Raw genomic sequence first — 22,059 nt, 5'->3', positions numbered from 1 at the left:
CTTCCATCTATGTTAGCGCAGAACAACAAAGTTATGCTTTGTTGAGGCCTTGCAGCCAGAGCAGGCTTCGCCTCTCAGCGCAAGAGTGCGGTTGGGTAGAAGGTTATAAAATATGCCAGCTTTGTCAGCATTGTATACGTCTCTGTCCATATACGTGGACGGCATGGTTTCCAAATTTAAGTGAAGCCAGACTTCGATGGACTCGTCGTTGACATCACCGCTTTCACCGCACACCACTTTGCAGCTGATGCCACGGTGATCCTTGAATCACTGGATCCATCCATTAAGTGGGTTGAAGTCGTCGTGGCCTAAAAGAGCACCAAGGGACTTGACTTTCTGTTGGAGCATGGGGCCACTCAGTGGGATGCTCTGAGCCCTAACTTCACAGAACCATCTGAAGAGCGCTGCGTCCACGTCTTCGTACTTCGATGTACGTATTCTCTTTCGTGACAGGGAAGACGAATCTTGCTGCAGTTGTTGCTGCAGTTCGTCCTTGTTCTTGTATATAGTTGACACGGTTATGTCGGAAACGCCGTATTTGGCCGCCACCGACACCTTCTTCAGCCCACTTTCTATGGTCCTTATAACGCATTCCTTCGTCTCCAGTGATAAGGCGTGCCTCTTTCTCGCACCGCTTGAAGACGCCGCCGGCACCATGGTGACAAAAGCCAGACAACACACGCGCACAGAGGACAACTACGACGGCACGAGATCACGACGTGTGCACACCAAATGCAGCAAAGAGACTGAAAAAAAAGAAAAGAGTGCGCTGTTGCCGCTCTCGCTTCTACCCCGCACTCCGCGCAGCTTGCACCCTGATTGGACACTGCTATTGGCGGTGAGGAGTTACAGTCGCCGTCTGTCGGAAGCGCCTCCCTTGCGTAGTATGAGGGATCACGCGGCAGCCCTTTAGGACATTTATGTAAGTACTCTCAAAACGAGGGAAGCTTTTGACTGTCGATATAATAATCTTGGGTAAACTGAAAGCACAGAATCGTTCACAGACGCTATCTATTTACCGAATGCATGAAAGGTAGGCAAACTTTGAGAGTAAACCATATTAAATATATTCTTATATGGGGTTGTCTGTATGACCAAATGGAGGATAACAGAATGAAGCCTCACTGCAGTGATCGCACAGGTCTGCAGCGACCGACTGCGCGTCTGCATGCATGTCTGCACACAATGTTTTGCTTTCACTGTGAGCGCATTTTCACACCGTGCCGCGAGCTTTAGGGCGCAGCCTATCAGCATTTGACAGTTCACTAGCAACCATTGTTGCGTGGACACCATCAGAACTGTTCAAAAATAATTTCGTTATAGAGACTTGGACGCCTACGGCGACTGTGATTTGCCGTCACGACGATTCAATCTATTTTGTCTTCTAAGTTCTTGGACATGTCAATATTATTTCTCAAGTTGCGTTGCACTGTATGTTTATCGGTCTTCTCAGCATGGAATTTCCCTCTGCTTCTTTTTTGTAATCCAGTGCATTAATTCATAACAGAAACATGACCATATATGCCATGCCTTTCTCTTTATGTGCGTCTTACCTCTCCTTTCCCGTTCTAGTGAACTTGCCAGTGTCTAGCATCAAGTTCAAGGACCAAACCGTCATGGTATTAACTGGGCAGTGGGCGCGGGCAAGTGTCTCAGTGCGCGTTTTCTGCTACTCGCCGAACATGGCAGTCCCGGCGCCGTAGTAGAAATCTTCCTCGCGTCTGTACTTGCTGCATACCTGAGTTGCAGCCAATGGCTGTCTGCCGGTTCTAAGTTTCACGAGCCAAGCTTCACGCAGCTCCTTGTCCTGCGGCTACATGTGAATAAGGCTGACACCGGGCTCTGTTGCGTACGTCGGGCACTGCGGCACTGAGCAGTAGCCTACCATGCTGCACGCCTCCAAAGGCAGCCACTACCTATTATAGTGCTTTCAAATGTCAAGCAGACACCCAAGGCGGTAAAACCTAACCACGTCAGTTTTCAGCTCGCTTCGGCGCCTCCGAAGCAGCCGACACAGCCGCTGTGTCCACGTGGTCCCTCATGCCACGTCATGCAGACGGTGGCGCCAGCTCTTCCAGTGGTGGAGCTCGAGGCCAATAGTGACGAAAATACTCGCCCTCCTTCCTCTAAAGTCTCTCGCCCTTCTCCTCCTTTTTGTCTCGCTTTTCACCGCTGGTCACTACGCCCACGCTCCCCCTTCTCTGCATTTGCGTGCCTGGCAACCGAGTGGCCGTGCGGGCCGTGCTCAATGCCTCCGAGAAAAGGCCGTGCGCCGTGCGCCGATTTCATGGTCGTGCGCTTAATGGAACCGCGTTATAACCAGTATTCTGCTTCACGCGCCTATGCAATAAATGTTTCGCCTATACATTGAGTTCTATGGGAGATATATCGGTGGTCAAAAAACCTACACTATAACCAGTCCCGCACTAAAAGTGGTTACGTTATAAGTGGTCTGCACTGTACGTTACAATGCGCTCTTTAATATTAGGCATGCCTGTGAGACAAGCAGAAAGAGCAATCGTTTTATTCGGCACTATTTCGAAACTTAAATGAAAGGATGCTACTATTTGTCAATCCATTTATAACCGACCACACCAAACACATAGGACAAGCCAAGCTAAAGCTTTCAAGCTTATGTTCACTGTGTAGGGGCAACTGTTTTTTCTTCCTTTATAAATGTCTGGTGCTCAGTCGTAAGGCATCTTTGAATGGCACATCCTCCTGCCCACCCACTCCCTCGCTGTCTGTGCCGACTAGGGGAATGACGAAGCAAGGAAAATGCCTACAAAGACAGCTCTCGATCAACTTGCAGTCATGTAACTGGCAGAGCACATTTGACCTCTGTTTAGGTTGCAGATTGTTGCAGGAGGATGCAGATTTGTCCCATTCATTGACTGTATTTTCATGTCGTTGCACGTGTCTGCAGCAATGCGTGGAATAAAGACACTTCTGGGTGACCTCTGTAGAGTGCAAATTGATGCATCTTTCAGCGTCCCTTGTGGGCATTCCCTGGCTGGAAACGCCTGTGGCACCACTGTGGCTACCCCCGAAGGGGGGGAGGAGGCGCCAGGGGCTGCCCTGCCCAAAGTGCCCGTCGCTTGGCACCTCACCACAGGCCAGACCAGAAGCAGCAGTACCAGGAGATCTTGCGTGGCATCGGAGACACCGTGGCCAACTTTCTTGAACCGTTTGGTGAGTCCCTTTATCAATTTCCCTCGTTCCATAGAAGACTGGAATTACTTACCTGGGTCTATTCGCTTGTGCTCATCCCGATGAATGAATTGTCCTAGCACATCACCTTCATCGTTGTATCATACTTTTCTGTGTATAATTTTCCTCTGTTAATCCACTCCTGCTATGGCGCTCATTGTGCTGCAGTGTAGACAAATAAATAAATTGCCACAGTGAAAATCGGGTCACCAGTAAGTGCAGACTATGGTGCACACTTTAATTGGAGAAAGCCTTAGCTCCTGTCTAAATACATGGGAAAGAAGAAATTGTTTTTACTTGACAAGCACTGCAATAAATTTGATAAGATTTGTTACATTCGGGGTTGGACTCCTGTGCCAATTGTGCCATTTTGATACAAATGCAAATTCCTGCGCCAAGCACAGGAAATTGTTGTAAATTGTGCCACGTGGCGCCAGGACGGCTTGGGTATGTGTGCTGCCGTGAACAGCGAGCGGATTTGTTCTCCGAAAAAGAGTGCAGCCATTCACATTTCGCGCAATAGTGCCTCCCGCACAGTTTCTCACAATTTTCGCACTGGACCTTTCGGTGCTTCCTGCAAGTAGCTGACATGTGCGTGGCCACTCCCGGCTGTTGTCCCTGCTGTCGCAGCGAGCAGTGCACCTGTATTTAGAGTGTAATGGAATACGGTTGAGTGGGTCCAGTGGCGCGGGGCTTCCCAGCTGAGGTGCAAAACAATGAAAGGTAGGGTTATAAAATAGATATTATGGAGGTGCGCGCTGCAGCGGGTTCTTCGGGCGGGTGTCCCTGTTCCTAGGGATGGTGTAGCGTAAAACTATTCCAGTCTTTTCTTATGCCCATATGGGCAAGCCCAGAGCCATTCTGACCTATCATGAAGGGCCACTGGAGGACTTGGAATAAAAACAGATTGGAATAGTTTTACATTATACCAGAAAGTTAAGCAGTAGGTCTTTGGAATCTCCCTGGTCTATTGTGTAGATATGGCTTTCAATAAACAACAGTAGTTCATAATAACTCTGTATGGTGTATTGGCAAAGCGCATCTCTGGGCCCCTCACCCACACTGTCGAGACAGTAAAGAGAAATGTATTTATAAAAAATGTCTTTGGCTACTTTTTGAAATTTTGGGCGTACTATTGCAGAATGCATGCTTTTGTGTGCATGTGTGTGTGTGTGTGTGTGTGTGTGTGTGTGTGTGTGTGTGACTGTTTCCACTAATTAAAAATCTACACATGCTAGGGTGGTTGCTTGGGCTAGTTGGTAATTCATGATCAAAAATAACGTACAGCGCAAAGGACAAGGACAGCGATAGACGACATACACAGCGCTGTGCTATTGCCATGCTATTGCCAAAATTTGCATGCACTGGATGGTTTCTGTATCGGGGTAGTCTGCTTTAAAATTCAGCTTAAGAAGTAGCTTAAGACAGTTGCAGTACAGCACTGCTTTTGGTTTATTCTGTGTTTTGTCATAGTTTCAAAATGCTCTGCCATATTCAATTTTCCACCAAAATTCAGATTCTCCTGCTCCAAATTGCTTGAAAATAAAATTTATTCTGCTTCGAAATGCAATTGCATCTGCTCCAAACTGCTCCATAATTCAATTTTACTTGCTCCAAAAATTGCTCCAAAATGACTTTGGACAGTCTGTACATTCAAAAGAAAGAAGTTGAAATCGGGTGGCTGAGGAAGATGTATCTTGTGCGAACTTGTGCCCACAGAAGCAAGTTACACTCAAAAGTACAGCAACCGGCAAAATCTCATCTGTGGGGCAAGTGCATCGGCTTCTATACATGAGTCATCAATGACTCCAGAAAGTTCTACACAATTAACGTCGCTCATACAATCAGATTGCATAAACTTCAGTGACAACAGACAGTGGATTGAACCCTCAATAACATTCTGGAAATTTCCTATACATGCAGGCGCGCCCTGCGCTGAGCAATAACATTTCTTAAAACACTTTCGTGTAGCATTAGCATTTGTCTGAATTAAGCGGTGCGGGGCCGAATTCTGACTAACTAACAAAGGTTTGGTCCCATAGACTAACATGCACTTTGGCCGGGACCAATAGAGCCGTCTGAATTTCTGAATGAATGGGTGTTGAAGTAACGAGCTTTTACTGTAATAAAAATGCTTCGATAAGTGTGGGAGAAAGTCTGCAAGTTAAAATTGCACATATTACGGCGCCTCTAGTGGGAGTGCAGCCTTCAGGTGGCTATACTATGCTTGTTTTATTAGCAGTGCCGTGCAGTCGATTTTTTCGCCCTCTGTGTCCATTTGTTGAACTTGAGAATGTGCCACCCCTGGAGGGGCCAGCGAGCAATCTTGGAGCTGCATGGGCTGCGCAGTGCAGTCGCCATGGTCCAGTCGTGTCTCGAAGGGGGAAGCGGTGTAGAGCTATAGGCGCAGCCTATTCTTGTGCGGAAGGGTGGAAGGGCAATGTGAGAGGTGCATGAGGCTGGTGATCCGAAGAAGGCTGGAAAATGAGCGCGCAACAGCTGTTGGGGTAGTGGGCAATTGTGCAGCCGCTCGAATTTTTCTTTCTTTTTTCTGTTTTGAAGGATTTAGCGTTACCATTTGGCATGGGACACCCAGCAGGCAGACTTCATCATTCTAATCAATAATGCGGCATGGGGGCATTGTAGCATACGGGTTATTTCACCATGGAAAACATACGAAAGTTTATGGTACAGCAGCTTCACATTGTTATAACTGATATATTGTTAAAACTGGTATTGTTATAAGTGGGTTCGACTGTAAAACCTTGTTGATACTGTTACGGAGGGATGAAAAAAGAGAGAAAGAAGAAGATCGCAGGACGCTGGCTGCTGCATGTTGTTGGTGGTCAGCCATCTTAACTACTCTGACTCGTTTTGTATATATATTGTAAATACAATCTTCTATACCCCAATATCCCCACAACGTATTGGTGGAGGTTACATGTTGCTTCTCTCCGCGTTATAGCAACCCAACCGAGTGGAGAACTGCGGGACGTTCCTACCGAACAATCGCAGAGATACTGTCGAAGTAAATCTCCAACGATCACCGCGACTGGGACACCATGCTGGCCTACGTGACGTTCGCGTATAACTTGTCCCGACATGACATCGCAGGATATTCACCCTTCTACTTTTTGTATGGTCGCGACCCCACATTGCCGTTTGACACCATCTTCCTTTCTGTGCCACATGTTACAAACTGAGTACGCACGTAAAGTTATCGATCGCGCTCACATGGCACGTCAAGTCGCCCGATCTCGTTTGTTAGCCTCGCAGCATATACAAAAAGAGCGTTATGACCGTTGCCATTGCAATGTTAAGTTTGCGCTAGGTGCTTGGGTGCTCCGCCTACAATGTGTCGAGACGGCGCTTCACCACCCGGGGGTCCTGTTAGGGAGGGATGAAAGAAGAGTGGAAGAAGATCGCGGCACGCTGGCTACTGCGTGTTGTTGGTGGTCAGCTATGTTAACTACTCTGACTCGTTTTGTATATATATTGTAAATACAATCTCCTATACTCCCAACATCCCCGTAACAATATCCTGTTATGCATGATTTCCTGGCACCAGTGTTCACTGTGGAGAACACAAAAAAATTACCCGACACAGTTACATTTCTTTTTTTACAACATGATCTTTTGGCAATAATGTTCGGTACATTGCCGAACTGCAATCGTATGATAGGTTTTCCGGCCGCTAGATCCCACGTAAACAAGGAAAGGCGCGAGGCATGTGCATCGAAAACTGAAGGTGCCGTGAGAACCGTAGCCGCCTGCCACAGCAACTTCCCCGCAATACTGGCCTGCCCGTCTCACCTGAAAACGCAGACGAGCACTTGATTTCTTATTTGGGTACCAGCAAAACTCCTGGGCTGTTGCATGCCACATTCATGGCTATTGCCACCAACCCTATTGCGATAGGCATGTTCACCTATATGTTTCACAGCACATAGAGCGTAGTGTTGGAAGTGTACTGCACGCTTTTAATTAATAGGCGATAACCAAAATGCGCCGCCATTCCCTGCTGCAGGTGGCACGAAGTGAGCTTCATGTTTTGCTCTGGTGTCATCGTAGGTTCGGTGGTTATCATTCTGGCATTACCTACCAGCTCTGCCACTGTCTTAAAGCACTAGGCAATAGGAAAATAACAATGAGAGTCTTGGGTCACTTGGGCCCGACATAGGTGTCCCATGCTGCAGCGATTTGTGCCACTGTGCACTTCAAAACTTCCAGACAAAATTCCCCTTCGTCCCCCTTGAAGAAGCTTCTGGCACAGGCCAAATTCAAGTAATGCAAACGTAAGTTTGCCTAAGCAGCAAAAACGACAACACGCCTCTCAGGTCCAACCAGCACAGAGGCCCTAAATCAAAATTTAACTTCCAGCAGTCACTGGAATTTAACAGTCTCTCAACGATGCAACAAACTTCATTAAGGTTGGTCCATGGGTTATCTCAGAAAAGCATTTCCGTGTTTTACATGTATTTGAATAGGCAGCGTTGAAGTTGGGCTCCAGCTAAAGCTTCCTCTTAATAAATGGCCTTGGATGCCCTAGTGCCAAAGGACTGATCAAGTGCCAGAAATTTTGTTATTCTTTTCTTCAACCAGAGTTGCTCGTGTGTAAAAAAAAAGTGAAGAAAAAGCATGCAAAAGTATGGAACTATGCTGAAATATCGCAACTGAAAGAAGAGGACACACAGTCGTGCTGTTTGAGCATAGTTCTAAAGATAATCCAACTAACCCTCACCAAGATGTTACTAGTGCCAAAGTATAATGAAGAAATTCTGGTCTCATTTGCAAATTCAGCCCGGTCCCTTCGTGTGTGCAGTATACCTGTCAGTTCCAGCAACAAGTTCCTGTATTTTTGTTTAATGCCTTAGTATTCTTGGGGTACCTCATGCACTTTCCAGAGGCTGTGTACCTACCTATCCATAGTGGGATACAACTTTAGAAGGCAGTGGCATTTACCCCTCAAAGGCGGATGCACACGAGCCTCCACCAATGGGCGCGCACTCTAGACTGATGTCATGAGCTGGATGGCCGGTGGCCTCGAGGCCAGAGAACATGGCAGCTTACGCTTCGAACTGGGCTATTTCATGTCAGTGGCACTATTTATTTAGTCGTGAAGGCAATCGGCTGCCGTACTTGTCATCTGGAAGGAGCCTCTCGTGCCTTCTTAGGTTCTACCCGACTGTATTTATCTGTTTCTTTGTTTGTATCTATCTATCCACCTACATGGCTCACTATGTAGTTTGTGGTTGAATGGGCAGTGCATCAGGCTGCTGTACTGAGGTAGCAGAGTTTGAGGCCAACCATCGGACCAACTTGGGTCACTTAGTGTGTGGCAGTGTCTACATACGTGCAGCTCGTCAACAAACCTCTTTCATGTCTACATGGGTCACTGTAAGGTGCGGAACTGGGTAGGTGCCGCTGTTCGGAGAAACTCTTTGACACTGACTTAGAGCACTGGGTATGGGCCACTTGGTCTGTGTTGCCTCTCCAGTGAACCCCTTTGATGCTCAACTTGGGTCACAGAAATGATCCCTTATATTACGATGCCGAGCGGAATCGAACCCACGTCATGAGGGTTCCTCAAGCACAGCAACCCGATGCATTAGCTGGTTGTGCCACAAATGTACTGGGTACCTGCTGCTTCTTAAGGAATTCCTTTCGCGCTAACATTTTGGAGAGCTGCACCATGAATGCACTGGGTATGTTCCACTCTTCAGTGAACCTCTTGCCAACTTGAGCCACTGGGAATGTGTCACTGAATGTGTGGCAATTGAGGGAACAATTCTCAGCGTTCGCAGGCACCGGTGAGCCACACCTTTGTCTTGAAGGGCACTTGCGGACTTCTCGGCAGTGCTACTAGATGGCGCAGTGTGTCTGAAGGAACTGCTAGAGAGGTAGCAGGTCACCATGTGACGCACATCTCGGAGTTTATGCGCATCAGTGCGCCACACGGAAGCGCGAAAAGGGAGTCCCACTGCTGCGCAATACATAACTCGTTTCGACGGTGGCAATATGTTGTGTCGCTATAGTGATTCAATGCTAATGCACTACTGTCGACAGTGATTACGAGGTGTGTTCTGCCGCAATTTTTGAACATTGAAATTTCACACAAATTTATTAACTTCTTTTGTTTTTGCCTTTTGTGGTTTTCCATAATGTGTCCTCACAGTGCCTGCTCTTGTGCGTTATGAAGTGCAAGTTGTATTGCTGGTAGGCCCTGAACTTGTATTTGCTCCTCATATAATGGGCGAGTCACCTGACTAGTGCCGGAACTGCTGCAGGGATCACAGTCGATGTGCTGAACGACATGGCCAGCAACACTTCTCCACCAGAGCAGCCAAAGAAGGACAGTGCCACAGAACCCATGGACACCTCGGCGGGACCTAGTGCTGGAGAGTCAACTGTTGCAGAGCCGCCAAAGCCTGTTCAAGCGGCAGCCACAGCAGCCGCAGCCGGCAACAGCAGTGCAACGTCTGCTGTGCTGGGAGGGCCATTCAAGGCATTCGAGACCAGCAGCGAGGGAGCTGTGACCCTGGGGACACCCAGGGCCTCTGAGCCTGCAGTGGTGAGTGGTCCCCAGCGAAACCGTGCTGTAGGAGCTGGCTCTGTGGAAAAAGAATTGCTCACTTGCTGAAAAATAAAATTACCATTTTAGCAATTTTGTTGCTAGATTTAGCAATATTGCTGTGTGTTTAGTGACAAATTTTTCTATATAGAAATTGGCCTTTTTCTTTAGTGACATGACAAAGCAATTAGCACTATTAGCGACTTTAAGAAAGTTGCTTCGAAAATGGCTTTCTTAAAGGCACTTCATTGTTCACTGGCTGCAAGTAGAGTATGACTTGTTGCTGGGCGAGTTGGTTGGGATCTAATGAATACATTATTGTGCCAAAAAAGGAAAATAAGGACTTCGGAGGGAGAGTACGAAACGACAGATTGAGCGCTGAACTTCAACTGATTTTATTCTTACAGCAGGGCAGGGAGAATGAACAAATGTGCATGCGTACATCAGTGTTGCCTACAGCGATTACAGTGACGTTTTTAACAGTTGCAACTCGTTTTCGAACAGAAAAACAGACGTATCACTGATACAACTCGTGCCTCTCTTTTATGTGATACGCCTCCAAAAGTTCTCTTGCTAACGTATCACCACTCCTGCCAAGTATCTTTATCTCGCGCAGTAGTGTCTGGCATCTGCCTTCCAGGCAAACCGTGCAATGCGCAGGCAAATGCGCATTACCTTTGTTGATTACAGACAATTCATGCTCCCGGGCCCGGTGCCTTTGCCATTGGCGGAAATCATACGTGAATGACAGCAATGCCAGAATGCATTGTCTCTATTGGTGCCTTTGAAGAGTGCATTCTTGCGTTTACTGCCCTCACGTGCCTTCATAACTGTGGAGTCATCATCCACGATTGCCTCGATGGCAACTGCAGTTTCATTTGCAGTGGTTGTAGCAAACAGTAGTTTCGTTTTAACTCGGTGTGCATGTTGACTGCGTGCCTTTAAAGCTGCGTAGTTGCCATCCATAATCGCGTTAATAGCGATTGTGGTTTTGTCCGCAGTTGTTGCAGCAAATGGTAGTTTTGCATGCGTTGGCCATGTGCCTTCAGAACTGCAGCAGCCGCGGTTTCGTCCGCAGTGGCTATGGCAAACAGTAGTTTCATTTTGACACAGCGGAAAGCTGCCGAGGACGATCAGCACTGGCTATATCGTGATGGACGGACAATCTGTTGGCAACCAGTTCATTGGTGAAAATATAATTGGAATGAGCTTGGCAGTAGGGAAAAGCGTGTCAGATGAAGATGCCTGGCGTGGCCACACTAATCAGTCACGAGATGACGAGAACTGCAGCTTCTGCACTGCTTTTGTGCAAAATAGAAACAGGATTTGCCAATCCATTCAGTAAACAAAAGCGTGTTGGTGCAGTAAGCATTTGTTTATTGTTTTCTTGATATCCTCGAGAATCCGGCCCTTCTATTTTTTTCTTTTTTTTTTTTTTGGTCCCGGGAAATTTGAATTAACCATTTCCAGCAGTTGGCAGAATTTGCAAAAGTGCACTGTTTAAAGATTGAATACACTGGCGGCAAGCTTCCCGCAACGGTGTGCACGCAGCGTCTTGCCGGCCACACGTGTGGACCACATAAGCGGGCCACCGCTGTTGGCTCGATGCCGATCAAGTGGCAAAGGTGTAATCTGTGCCACTAGGCCTAACCAGCCTGGTGTCACTGCACGAGGGCACGTAATCGTGTGGCGTAACCATTATGATGCGGAAAAAATATTTACGCAAGTCGTAGCACACTGAAATTTGCACGGACAGCAACTGAATTGTGTGTTTTAAAACACAATTATTACTTTTCTATCAAAATTTATGTCCTCAATTCGGTAATTAAAAAGTTACTCATTCTTATCTAATTACACGGCAGTGGTTATGGGCAAATGGGATAAATTTAAGTTCAAGGCACGATACGGTAGGACTATTTCAGACTATTTGTCTGAAATACACCATGCAGATTTGTCAAGCAGACAACATACATTGGGTGTGCAGAAGCAGAGCCGCATTAAAGCACACTGTAGGGTCTAGGCGACACTATGGAAGCGGTCACGCATCAAATAAACACTCCTGTGCCTGCTGCAGTAGCTTTGCGGCTATGGAATTTGCATGTGGCCACGGGTTTGATCTCGACCGTGGTAGCCACATTTCGAAGGGGGTGAAATAGAAGACGCACGTGCACTTAGATTTTGGGACATGTTACAGAACATCACGATGTCAAAATTAATCCGTAGTCTGCCACTACGGCGTGCCTCATAATCTGATTGTGGTTTTGGCACGTACAGCCCCATAATCCGATTCAAGTTTAATACTCCTGCCATGATGCGATGTGCCATGTGAGGCAATGAATATGCTCAAACCTCTTGGAAGTTCTGAAGTACAGTGCACAACAATGCTTCAAGCAAGTGCCTCCCCATGTGTGTTCTGTGTCCTATGCAGACAAACAGCAGTGGTGCATGCAAGGTAACATTTAAAATCAACTCTCCACTCTTGTGTTGGACTAAATATTGAAGAAACTGAACATTTGCCGTCAACATTACCGCTAATTATCATCAGTCAAAGCAGACAGCACAGAAAGCTTCGCTTACATCGATTCCTACAGTGTGTGGGATCCACGTAATTTTTCTCTTGATGTCAGCTAGAATATCGGCTAAACCCATTACTATTCTCTACACATACTGGTTATAAAGAATCCCAGAAGTAGAAATATCGCAATTTGCGGCTGTTCAAAACGTGCTACCTACATAAATGAGATGTTATATTGAGAACAAGCCGGAAAGCATAGAAAGAGGAAAGTGTTGATATGATTGCCTCGGTTGATGCCTGAAAGCGGACAACCAGTGACTCACTTCCGCCTGCATGCAAAAGCTCCTTGGCATCATCCAAGCGAATAAACAAAAAATTACCCGTCGGCATAATGTTCGTCCGTTTGCAAGGTAGATTCTGTAAGATCATTAAAGGTGGCATGTAAAAGACGACAATTTCGTTATGATTTAGAATAGCACATGCAGAACCTTGTGACATCCTCCAAAATATTTTCAAAATATTTTGGCAGGGCCTTGAATTTTAAAAATTTTGTTTCACGAAACTTTGTAAAACACTTGCACTGAGCCAGGTATGTTCCTGCTGTGTTGCAGGAAGTTGAAGTGCCCCCTGGCTGGACTTTGTTGAACGCGCTACGGGACTCTCTAGTGGGTGATGACAATGGCCTACCCCATCCCATGAGCCCAGAAGTGGTACCAGCTGTGCCGATTCTGCCAGCTGCTCAGGCTGGAGACAACCCTGGTGAGACCCTGCCCAAAGCCAAGTGATATCTTTTCTTTCATAGATGGTGCAATCATTGATTTTCCAAGGGAACCCATTGACCCATGAACAAGTGTTTCTGAGCCAACATTTCAGTTCTTGCATCTTTGGTCTCGTGCTTTGATTAGTTGAAGCAGTGGCTGGGCCAGTTAATTCATGAGAAAAAAATGTGAATGCACTGTTTCTCGGCTAGTGACCTGAAGTAGCGGTCTAACACAGGCTTGAAGTTCTCGCGATAGCTCTTCATGATGTCATGATATTTGTGTAGTGTATGACTGGTTTATAGTTTCATCAATAAATAAGGACTACATTGCTTTTCTAAAAGATCTGGAGACTCAACCCAGTGTATTTTGAGACGTTTCTGGGGAAAAGGCCCAAATATGCAAAAAAATTTTTTTAGGTCCATTACATCATACTAATGGACCAGTGTTGTGGTTAGGTGCAAAATTCAACAGTGAAAAATTTGCGCTTCCCTTTCTCCATAAATGACTAATACATAATTTTTAGGGGTGTGCAAATATTTAAAAAATTTCGAATATTATCGAATAGTATATTTTCAATATTCGCATTCGATTCGAAAATTAGATATCCAATAGAATATTCGAAACAAATCAAATATATTGCTGGCTGTGCAGGAGCAAACATGGTTCTTAGCGTTTATTTCTATCTAATCTAAGAAAAGGTGTCTGATATTGTGCTGAATTTTGTGATAATTTCATGCTGCTTGCGAAATTTCGCCTGTAAAACAAGCTTAGCCCCTACACAGCCAAGCTTCGCAGGAAAGCCAGCCTCTCAATAGCAGGGTGCAAGGGTTTGTGAACAGCGAGGATGCACTCTTTTGCTAGTTACACCCCGAGTCCTGAGCTTGTTGCTTGACAGCAAATGTGAAAAGTGATGGCTGGTACAGGGTAAAATGGCTCCGAGCTTTTGGGAAAATGATGTGGTATAATAAGGCACAAATTGGCAAGAACAGAAAACTAGCGGAAATTACTCAATTTTCCAAAGCTCTTTTTACTAATCGCAATGTAATTGCAATGTCCCAACATGTTAGAATAAACCAACTTGCTAATAAATGCATGTGCATGTCATTATTCGATATTTGATTCATATTAGAAAACTTTGATAGTCACACGCCCCTAATAATTCCACCAAATAATATAAAATCAGTTCTTGAAAAAACATTTCACCAGATTAAACTAACTTAGCTTTGCCTTTTAGTGTCCTTTCAGCAGAAGCCTTGGCAGAGTGAAATTAGTACAACGAAGAAAGAAAGCACCGTTGGTGTGGCTACACTTTTCTCATGACCAGTTCAACCAAAGCATGTGGCTAGAGGTCTGTTGTTGTGGAGAGAAAAATAACAGCATGCACCTGGGGCCTGGAAACTGATGATATTGGCAGTGTTGATTACACCGCCTGGTCAGTTGTTTCCTGTGAAGCCATTTGGATCCACGGTAGGATGTTTCCACCAATGCTGGTCAAAGTGTTTGTTTGGGCAATTCACTTCCATTGACAATCATCGTCAGTGGTCGCTGCATTATTTGTTCCTTGTTAAACTGCTCCAAATTTGGAATTTGGCAAGCGACATCGTCACTTGGCCACTGATGCACTGCTGATGCTGGTGTGAGCATGCTAGGCGGTGCTGTTCACCCTATGGAATTTTCTCTAGTATGGTCAAACCACGGTAAATCGAACACAGATGTAAATCGGTAAATAAAAGAAATAGTCTCACGACTTTTAGAGCGTAATGGGTATATGTTAATAATGAATGCAGGATGTGATGAAGCTGTTTTTGTGTTGGATGTGACTTTATTATAATAACGTTCATCTGTACATAGAGTCGCCGTCCATTAGTTTTGACAGCTTCGCGGCACCGCCACTGGCCCCATGGACTTTAATAATCAATCGCACTTCCCGTCTTGAAATGGTACAAAATGACACAGCACATTTTATATTATCTAACTACCATAGCACTCTGCAATGCAAAAGGCACTGCAAGAGGCCCATAGACGGCTTTTAAAGAAGCTCGCGTCCCTTTTCGCCTCTAGGCATTCAAGCAGAAAGGCGGCAGCCCTTGTAGAGCTCGGGGTACTTACCTTTTAATTGAAGAAACATGACCAAACAAAACTACGTACATGCTAGCTCAGAGTTATAAAGAAAGGAGGAAAAGAAGTGCCTACATGCACTGTGAACAAAAAGTATGGACTGTCGTTTCATCACGTCTGTCTGAACCATATGTGGTCACCATCGGGGCAAAAAAAGAGGCAACAAGAAAACAGCACGTGGGGACAAATTGGCTCCAAAGAATGGAACTTGAAAACGACAGATGGAAACAAATGGCAATTCTGAGGGACCAACGGACATGGCTGATTCGAGCGATGCAGACCTTTTTTTTCATGGAAGTACGCGTCACTTGCGACGATGAATACCTTCGGCTTCAGTCCATAGTTTCTTCGCAAAGTTTCTTCTCTTTGTCATGAAAATCCTTCATTTTAGCATCCCAAACAAGTGGACACTGCACAACTTGAGTGATGAACAGCTCATTGAAAACCGTGTGAGACATTGCGAACTGCCAGCGGACGTCGTCTGCTCGAGCAGGCGAGTTCCCCGATTCCCCACACCGCCCACGCTTCGGCCACACCCCTGCCACGTGATCTTAATGTTGCTGCTCAAGGCACTCGGCCACTGGTTGCTGCTCTCGCTGCTCACAAATTTTCCCAAATGTTGCAATTGTGATCGCAGCAGCGCATACCGCTCGAAAAACTGGTATTGGGAAAGGAGGCCTGCTCATGCGACGGGCACCGCGCCGTTTCTAGCCCAAAATCGATTGCATGTGAAACAGGCTTTAGCTTGTGCCTTGAGCCTTTCCACACGCTTGTTCAGATCGGACATATGGGCATCTTGTTTTATTTAATTTGAACAATAACTTCATCGTACCATTCTGACAACACCTGCATTGAATTTTCAGTACAATCCACAGTACGTTTGATTCTGTCAGTGGTGTCTATTCTTGATTTCATTGTCATCGGCAAACCTAGTTTTAGATTAATATAATGTCTGCAATTTCATCCGCCAAGTTGAACTCTGTTTTCTCAGATTCATTTGAGGCATCAGAATTGCTTCGAGCCTTGGTAGTTCAACAATAGGGCATCTCCACGTTTTTTTTTTTTTTTTTTTTTTTGGTGGCATCTGACTTCTTTTTGTGTATAGATTCATTTACTCCTACGCAGGTGCCCAAGTGTTGACTAAAATTGCACTCGCAGCAAGTGATATGCATCCCTACATCGGGAAGGCTATCATGGCAAGCAGTGCACATGCATTGCTTGTCCTTAACCCTTTTCTGAGAAACCTGCATGAATTTACATTTAGAAACGTTGAAATTTAGACATGTGCCATAATGTGCACCAATTCTCAATTTTATGCAAGTCATCCTGAAGTTTAGACTGATCACAGCTGGAAGCTATTCTTCGATAAAGGATGCAGTCATCTGCAACAAGTCGTATAGTAGAGGAGAGATTATTTGGAAGATCATTTATAAATATCAAAAACAAGAGGACCTAGAACCGACCCTTGGGGAACGCCTGAACTGTCATATCAACACTTCTGTCTGCAGACCCTTACGCATATGTTGAGTAACGGGAAGTCTCGCGAAAGTGATCGCATTATCACTGTCGCTCATGGACGCCAATGTGTCCAGTCAGCGGAAGTGATTGTATCCGTGAAAGCAGTCGACTGAAAGTACAGCACCGTAGGGCAAATTGTTGTCTGGAGTGCTGTTGTTCGTAGGCAACTGACATGTCCTATGCTCAGTTAGGCGAAATCTGGCAAATTTGATTGTGTGCCAGAAAGTTATTGTCGACTCATGCAGCACACTTCATGGTGTCAGCCTACTTTGGTGAGCCTTGCTTGACTGCATTGCTAACGGAATTTTGCCAATAAAATTTTGGTTCTGCGAAAGTGTATTTTTCTGCTTTACTCCCCGATTTTGTTATTGCGGAATTTAACTGTAATGGTATCCATTCCTCCGCAGTGGACATTGCCTTGGGCCAGATGCTGGCCATGGGATTCAACAACGAGGGCGGCTGGCTGCGTCAGCTGCTCGAAGTCAAGCATGGAGACATTGGAGCAGTCCTCGAGTCGCTCCACCCTTCCCCCAAATGAAGCATTCTCTGGTTCACTAAAATTGCAGAGAATCAATGAGTGGTTGGAGTGTGATGTCCGAGCATATTTTATTACAATTATGATCATTATTGGTGCAGAGCAGCAGTTATGCCCAAGTTCTTACACCATTCATGTGTGCGTTGTTTGTTCAACAAAGTAGCTTATGTCACGCCCGATGATAACCTTGAGCACATGTACAGTGCTCACGGAATGAAAAGCATCAATTTAGGGCTAAGTAATGCGCATACTTTCGTTTCCACCGGCTGTAGTTCGTGTCACATCGACGTAATTTCGGTGCGTACACTTACATCGGAGTCCTCATCACCTTTGGTGGCCAGATTCCTTGCGATATGACATGGCGCTCTCGTGTACTTTGCACGTATGCAGGGTTTTACTAAATGCTCTGTGTCACGTTTCATTCCGTGAGCACTGTACCAGCGTTGGCTTCATGTAGTATCAGAGGACCAGATCCTTATTTTCCTTGGACAGCTTATTTACGTCGGCAGCAGTAATTTGCAACAACGTGACCAAGTATTAAGTGCTGGTTTCAACTATTTTTTGCAGAGCATCTTTTACATTCCTAAAAACACGGAAGCTTGTAAGACATGATGAATAACTGCACAGCGCAGAAGGATTAGGGCAGATAAAAAGAACAGACGGGACAAGTGCTGTTCCTGTCTGTTCTTTTATAGCGTAGCTCTTAGGCAAGCGCTGCATTGTCCCTTGTAACTGAGCAAACGAGCACAGCAAAAGATGAAAGCGAATGCGGAATACAGCGGGGAATGAAAGACGTCAAGGGGGAGGCAGAGGAGATGATCTCCAGATAAGCAAGGCAGTGGCACCACACTTCGTTCCGTTCTCAATGTGCCACACAAGACAGGCTGTCCGCACCAGCCAATATATTGAAAAATGAAAACTCATGTAGAGCTGTGCTTAAATTTTGCGTTAGGGAGTATCGTAATCATCAGTTAATTTGTTTGCCTGTCCTCGTTCTTTGGCGCTGTACAGCTGTTTCGTCTTTTATAACTTCGCTGTGATTCTCTCAAGTCGTAGTGAAACTTTGGCCAGTACTTTCCCAAGCCTTTATCAGCAAGGTTGCTACAGCAGTGCTTGCAGCATAGTATGTCATTATGTAGGGACTGCTCTGAACTGCACATGTAATGATTAAGTGCAAATAAAAGTGTTTTCCATTCAAATGGTGGGCATGCATGTGATATTCAGAAAACCTATTTACTCAAAGCTCTCGCTCGGCGCGATGTGAGGGACATCACCATGCCTAGACAGACCTCCGCAACAGTCACAACACGCTCCGCAACACGTCACAAACTGCAATTTCCTTATTTGGCGTATTTAATGTCTGAATGTGGAGGTGCATTTGACTCGCATTTTGTCACAGAAACAGTTGAAGTGCAGTGATTACATCAGTCTACACCTGGCGACAACTTTGTGTGGCAGCACGGCCAAGGCTATGTGGGTGGAGCCTACGCACATATGTTACTACGCCAAGTAGTGCGACTGTTTCACCTGGGGTATTGGTTTCGATTTCACCAGCACATTCCACGAAAGCATGTTGTTCATAACGTTGCCATGTTAGCATGAGGTGAATATGTGTTTGTGTGTGTGTTTGTGTGATTTGTAACAGTGGTATAATTTGTGAGTAATCATAAAATTTAAGGATTCGGCTATGACCTTGTCTGCAAAAGGTGCTATGTATGTCATCTTTTTTCACTAATGCCTTCGATTATGCGCTTTGCAGGTGCATGTGTACGTGCATACGTGTGCGTGTTTGTTGTAAAGGAGAGAACAGAGACAACACCCGTTCATTGGGCCAGCTGTTCTATTGTCTGCCTTGTTGTCTTCCGTTTCCCTGTGCCCACAGTTCGAGCAACCGAAGCCAAGTTCACTTCTTCACACTCGGCCATGCTGCAAATTTCCAGGGCGCTTGCAATCGTGCAAATTAATATCGATGCAACTTGTCTAGGGAGTGTGGTCGTTGTTGGTGAGCCATCCAGTAATCAGCTTCTCTGGCGGGCAGCACCAACTGTTGTGTGCTGGTCGCATGCCTCACCAACAAATATCCTGTTGCAGATGTGCATGTATGGTAGGGGATTCTGTACAATAAACAGCTGCTCTGCTCAGCTGTCGCGTGAGTCTTCTCAGCGTTGCTGCTGACTGATCAAGTCTCACAGATGTGCTCAAATACACTGAGCTCTACAAAATACCGGCTGCTGCTGATTCGTCCTTATGTGAAGGTGGAACAAGGGTTGTCCGCTTGGAAACCGATGGTTGCTTGCATGCCTCTTGCTGTCTCTTGTGATGGTTTCTTGGACATCTTGAGGCCTCTTGCACATTTTTTGCAGACGGCCCGGTCTTCGATGATGATGGCCTCAGCCGTGTTGGTCTCCCTGGCTCTCTTCAGCGAGACTGCGCTAGGCGAGGCATGAATGTCTCCTATTCGGCCAATGACTGCTGTAAATTCCGGAGGTGTGGGTTCGACGGGACCCAAAGTATCTCTTTCTTAGTATCTGTGGGCTTATCGGTGTGGTCCAGGAGTGTTAGTGCTCCATCATCGAAGTTCGACGACCGTTTGCCTGCAGTTCAGCTGTCCAAGGTTGAGGGTGGGATACTAGGTAATGTGCAGTCAGAAGCAGCGACCTCAAAAAATGTTGACAGGCCCACAATATCCACGGGTAAAGCCAGCTCGGGCTCGTGATCTCGAACATCGTTTCCGGCGGTCGTCATTCTGGGTTGAACAAAGCTTTCAGAAATCCTGAGCCTGGAGGCCGCCTGGAGGGAGGTCACAGTGGAGCGGTGCTTTGTCGGGCATTTTCAACAAGCCCGAATGGAGCCGACTGTGCCGGTTTGTGATGCGCCGCCCGCTGGTGGTTGCCATGTGCTTGCCACCATCTGGAGTGGAGCCAACGGCGATGGCCGGTGAGCTGGTATCTGTGGCGGAGCAGCCTGCAGGCCTCTCTGGGCACGACTGTTTTGTGAAGATGGTGTATCACAAGCTTCTGTCGCTGAGCAGTGCGGGCTCACTGCAGGCGTAAGGAAGCCGGTCGAAAGCAGCTATCAGAGCTGCGCTCCATTCAGGCCAGGACTGCTGCTTGACACCTTTGTAGCTGTCCCATGCCTTGGCCAGTGAAACGTCGGGTATTTTTACGAAAGCCGGCTGCTGGAAGTTGCAGCGCCTCATCTCCGCCAGGCCGCCTGTCCAGATGCCTGAGGAACCAAGGCCGATGTCCACGGACAGTGTGGTCATTGTGATAGTCATGGCTGCTGGTAAAGAAGCATTCTTGTGGCTTGGTGGTTTGGAGGTCAATGTAGTGCTTGAGATGATATTCTTGCCAAGGGAAGCATGGACGGCATTCCCAAGCAGGGCGGCACAACCGCTTACGGATGTGAAGGTAGTCGTCATAACCTCGGGCTGTTGTCTCAACTTGGCGATGGCTTGGACGAGATCATCGGTAAAGTTCTGGCCTAGAGCCGCCGAGGAGGCTTGGACGCCATCCCCGCAGGGTGCAGTGGGTGCTTGCGACGGTGGTAGGGTGGCCGGCTCCATAACCAAGGAAGCATGTACGGCATTAGTGGGCAGGAGAGACCTGGCACGCCGAAGAACTGTGAGGACACATTGAAGGCAGGAACCCCTGAAGCTTTAGCTCGGGCCCAACTCCCACGCGGCCTATTGAAATGCATGTAAAATGCAAAAACATTTTCCGAGATAACCTCTGGACCGATTTTAGTGAAATTTATTGCATTTGAGAGACAAAGTTAAATTCTAGTGACTGTTGGAAGCATAATTAGATTTAGCTTCTGAAATTTCTTGCAAGAATTTTCAAAAATTCTAAAGTTAAAAAAAAAAATAGAAGCATGAAGTTTACAAAGTCATAGCTCTGCATCAAGAACAGGTATCGCGGCTCTGTAAACGTCGTCCAATAGATCATTGAAAGTGGACAAATTCTATGTCATGTTATATCTTACGCGAGTTCGTTTCGTCGTTTACAAGGGTTCTGCAAAAGCTGTATTTCCATATTTATTTATTTTATTTACTTGATACTGTCAACCCCGTTCTTGGGGTCATTACAGGTTACAATATTACTAAATTTTTTGAACTTCATGTGTAACATATCAATTTTGTCTGCTTTAGATGTGCTATTAGATGCAATTCACATAATTTTCTGTTGCTGACTTAGAGTTGTAAACTTCATAGTTTTGTTTTATGAGAATTTTAATTTTTGGCAATTTTTAATAATTTCATGACCTAAATAAAAAATTCGAGACCAACAGTCACTAGATTATAAGTTTTTCTTTTAAATGCAACAAAGCTCATCAAATTTGCAGTGGTTGCCGAGAAAAACGAATTCTTCTTTTACATATGTATTTAGATAGGAGCACCCGAGCTAAAGCTTCCTCCTAAGGCAGGTTCGTTGTAGACTGCGCCATTATAAAGGAGAGAACAAAGACGACACCCGTTCACTGGGCCATCTGTTCTGTTGTCTTCCCTTTCCCCGCACCTGCAGTTCAAGTGCCCGAAGCCAAGTTCACTTCATCTTCACTATATATGTATTGTAAGGAAGATAATGAACATGAGCGCAGAGGCTCGAGCTAAGGGACTGTGCTCGGTGCACCCTAGAACCGGCGGTCGCTACGAACTTCAATAAATCTCCTTTATAATATATATACAGTCTATCCCAGATATATCGAACTCGAAGGGCATCGCGAAAGGGTTCAATATATCGGTAATCCGAAATATAAAATATGCATGTCAAAAGCTTCTATAACAACTCCACACATCTCAAGGCAGTTTCCCGATGTCATGACTAACGGG

At 46.0% G+C, this 22,059-nt stretch overlaps 1 protein-coding gene across 1 annotated transcript in view; it reads left to right on the top strand.

Moving 5' to 3' along the window:
• The window catches only part of LOC142586028 (sequestosome-1-like), a 44,951-nt gene extending 26,524 nt beyond the window's left edge, over positions 1-18,427 (top strand). The window contains exons 4-7 of the mRNA XM_075697255.1: positions 2,991-3,192; positions 9,498-9,781; positions 12,908-13,055; positions 17,101-18,427. Of these exons, the coding sequence (XP_075553370.1) occupies positions 2,991-3,192; positions 9,498-9,781; positions 12,908-13,055; positions 17,101-17,231 (765 nt within the window). The 3' untranslated portion in view covers positions 17,232-18,427. The remainder of the gene's footprint in view (positions 1-2,990; positions 3,193-9,497; positions 9,782-12,907; positions 13,056-17,100) is intronic.
• Positions 18,428-22,059: the final 3,632 nt, after the last annotated feature.

Source organism: Dermacentor variabilis, chromosome 6 (genome assembly GCF_050947875.1).
Source record: "Dermacentor variabilis isolate Ectoservices chromosome 6, ASM5094787v1, whole genome shotgun sequence".
NCBI lineage: Eukaryota > Metazoa > Arthropoda > Arachnida > Ixodida > Ixodidae > Dermacentor > Dermacentor variabilis.
Note: the sequence above shows the minus strand (reverse complement) of the source record. Positions and strands in the feature narration are given on the sequence as shown.